The sequence below is a fragment of the Priapulus caudatus genome, unplaced genomic scaffold, assembly GCF_000485595.1.
Source record: "Priapulus caudatus unplaced genomic scaffold, Priapulus_caudatus-5.0.1 Scaffold3832, whole genome shotgun sequence".
Taxonomy (NCBI): Eukaryota; Metazoa; Priapulida; class Priapulimorpha; order Priapulimorphida; family Priapulidae; genus Priapulus; species Priapulus caudatus.
The window spans coordinates 9,077-10,403 of NW_014580893.1; the positions used below are offsets into that span (position 1 = coordinate 9,077).

General features: G+C 44.6%; 1 protein-coding gene across 1 annotated transcript; it reads left to right on the plus strand.

Moving 5' to 3' along the window:
- Positions 1 to 569: 569 nt before the first annotated feature.
- LOC106819619 lies at positions 570 to 959 on the plus strand (the record flags this gene model as incomplete). The annotated part of the gene is made up of 1 exon (XM_014824229.1): positions 570 to 959. A coding segment is annotated over exon 1 (390 nt), but the record flags the coding sequence as incomplete, so codon positions are not given.
- Between the last annotated feature and the right edge of the window lie 368 nt (positions 960 to 1,327).

The window sequence follows — 1,327 nt, forward strand, 5'->3', positions numbered from 1 at the left end:
CTTTCCGCGCATATATGGCGCATAGGGCGGTGCATGCCTATCGCCGTTTCAGTAACCCTGAGACCCCGCAGCTGCTTTCACAGTAGGCCCCCTAAATGCTACAGTAAGGGGAATTAGTCCACTGGTAGCACTGCGAGTTAGCTTGCCACACTCTATCTCTCTTTGCTGAATGCTAAGCAGAGAGCTTTAATAGTTGCTTTTATCGCTTTTTAGAGATTTTATCTTTAGTTATAGGTGGTACATAAATCATAAGCATAATTCAATCTCGTACCTCAACCCTAACGGCCTAACTCTAACTTTAAGTTTAACAGAATCTCATAGCTTGACCGAGTAGCTAGCATAATCCCAACCTAATCCTTAAACCCCGCATTAAATTCTCGGTTGCTAGAGTAGCTGGGGTTGAACGCATATCATCTCACTGTTGAAGTAATGGGAAGGAGACGAGGCTATATATATCTTCGAGGCATTAACAAACTGACATTCTATTGTCAGATATTTACACGTCCTATCTTTCACATTCTCAACCACTATGTGGAGCCGCGCTGACTGTTTTTCTGTATGTTGTACAGATGCCGCTGACTCATACCATCAGTAAAAGCGAGTTGAAACGAGGCGACCACATTTACGTGAGTCGTACCCTCCACTCTCACCATGGCATCTGGGACGGCAGAGAAGTCATCCACTTCAGAGGCAGACAATGTAACAACGAATTCAATGCGAGAATAAGAAGAGATGCCCTCCACGTATTCCTAGACGGTGCAAAGCTTAAGATCTTCCGTTACGGTATGAGCAAGCGGGATACATGGTACAAGATCAACTACTTGTCTTCAACGCAAGAGAGCGACCCGCCGGATACGGTGATGGCGCGAGCGGAGCTCAGAGATAAGGATTACAACCTGATTTTTAACAGCTGCCAACATTTCGCGCTCTGGTGCAAGATGGGAGAACGCGCGGGCAATGTGCGTATGCAAACAACTAGATACAATAATGTAACCCAAACCCAAGAGGATAGGGTCCCCTATCCTCTTGGGTTTAGGTTACATTATTGTATCTAGCAAACAACCCCAGCTAAAGAGTTCTTTGTAACGTTAATGTGTAGGATTGTTGTAAAAACGTTTTATTGTAGTTGTAAACGTTAACGTTAACGTGATCAGGTTACGTTCATCGTGACGTCATCATCAACGTCAGCAGGTCATCGCGCATGCGCGCCGGCAAGCGGACTGCCGCGTATTCTTCTCTCATCGCTAGTAACTTGACCACTGAACTATAACAATATATGTTATAGTTCAGTGAACTTGACCCACATTTATCAGTATTAGTAACTACA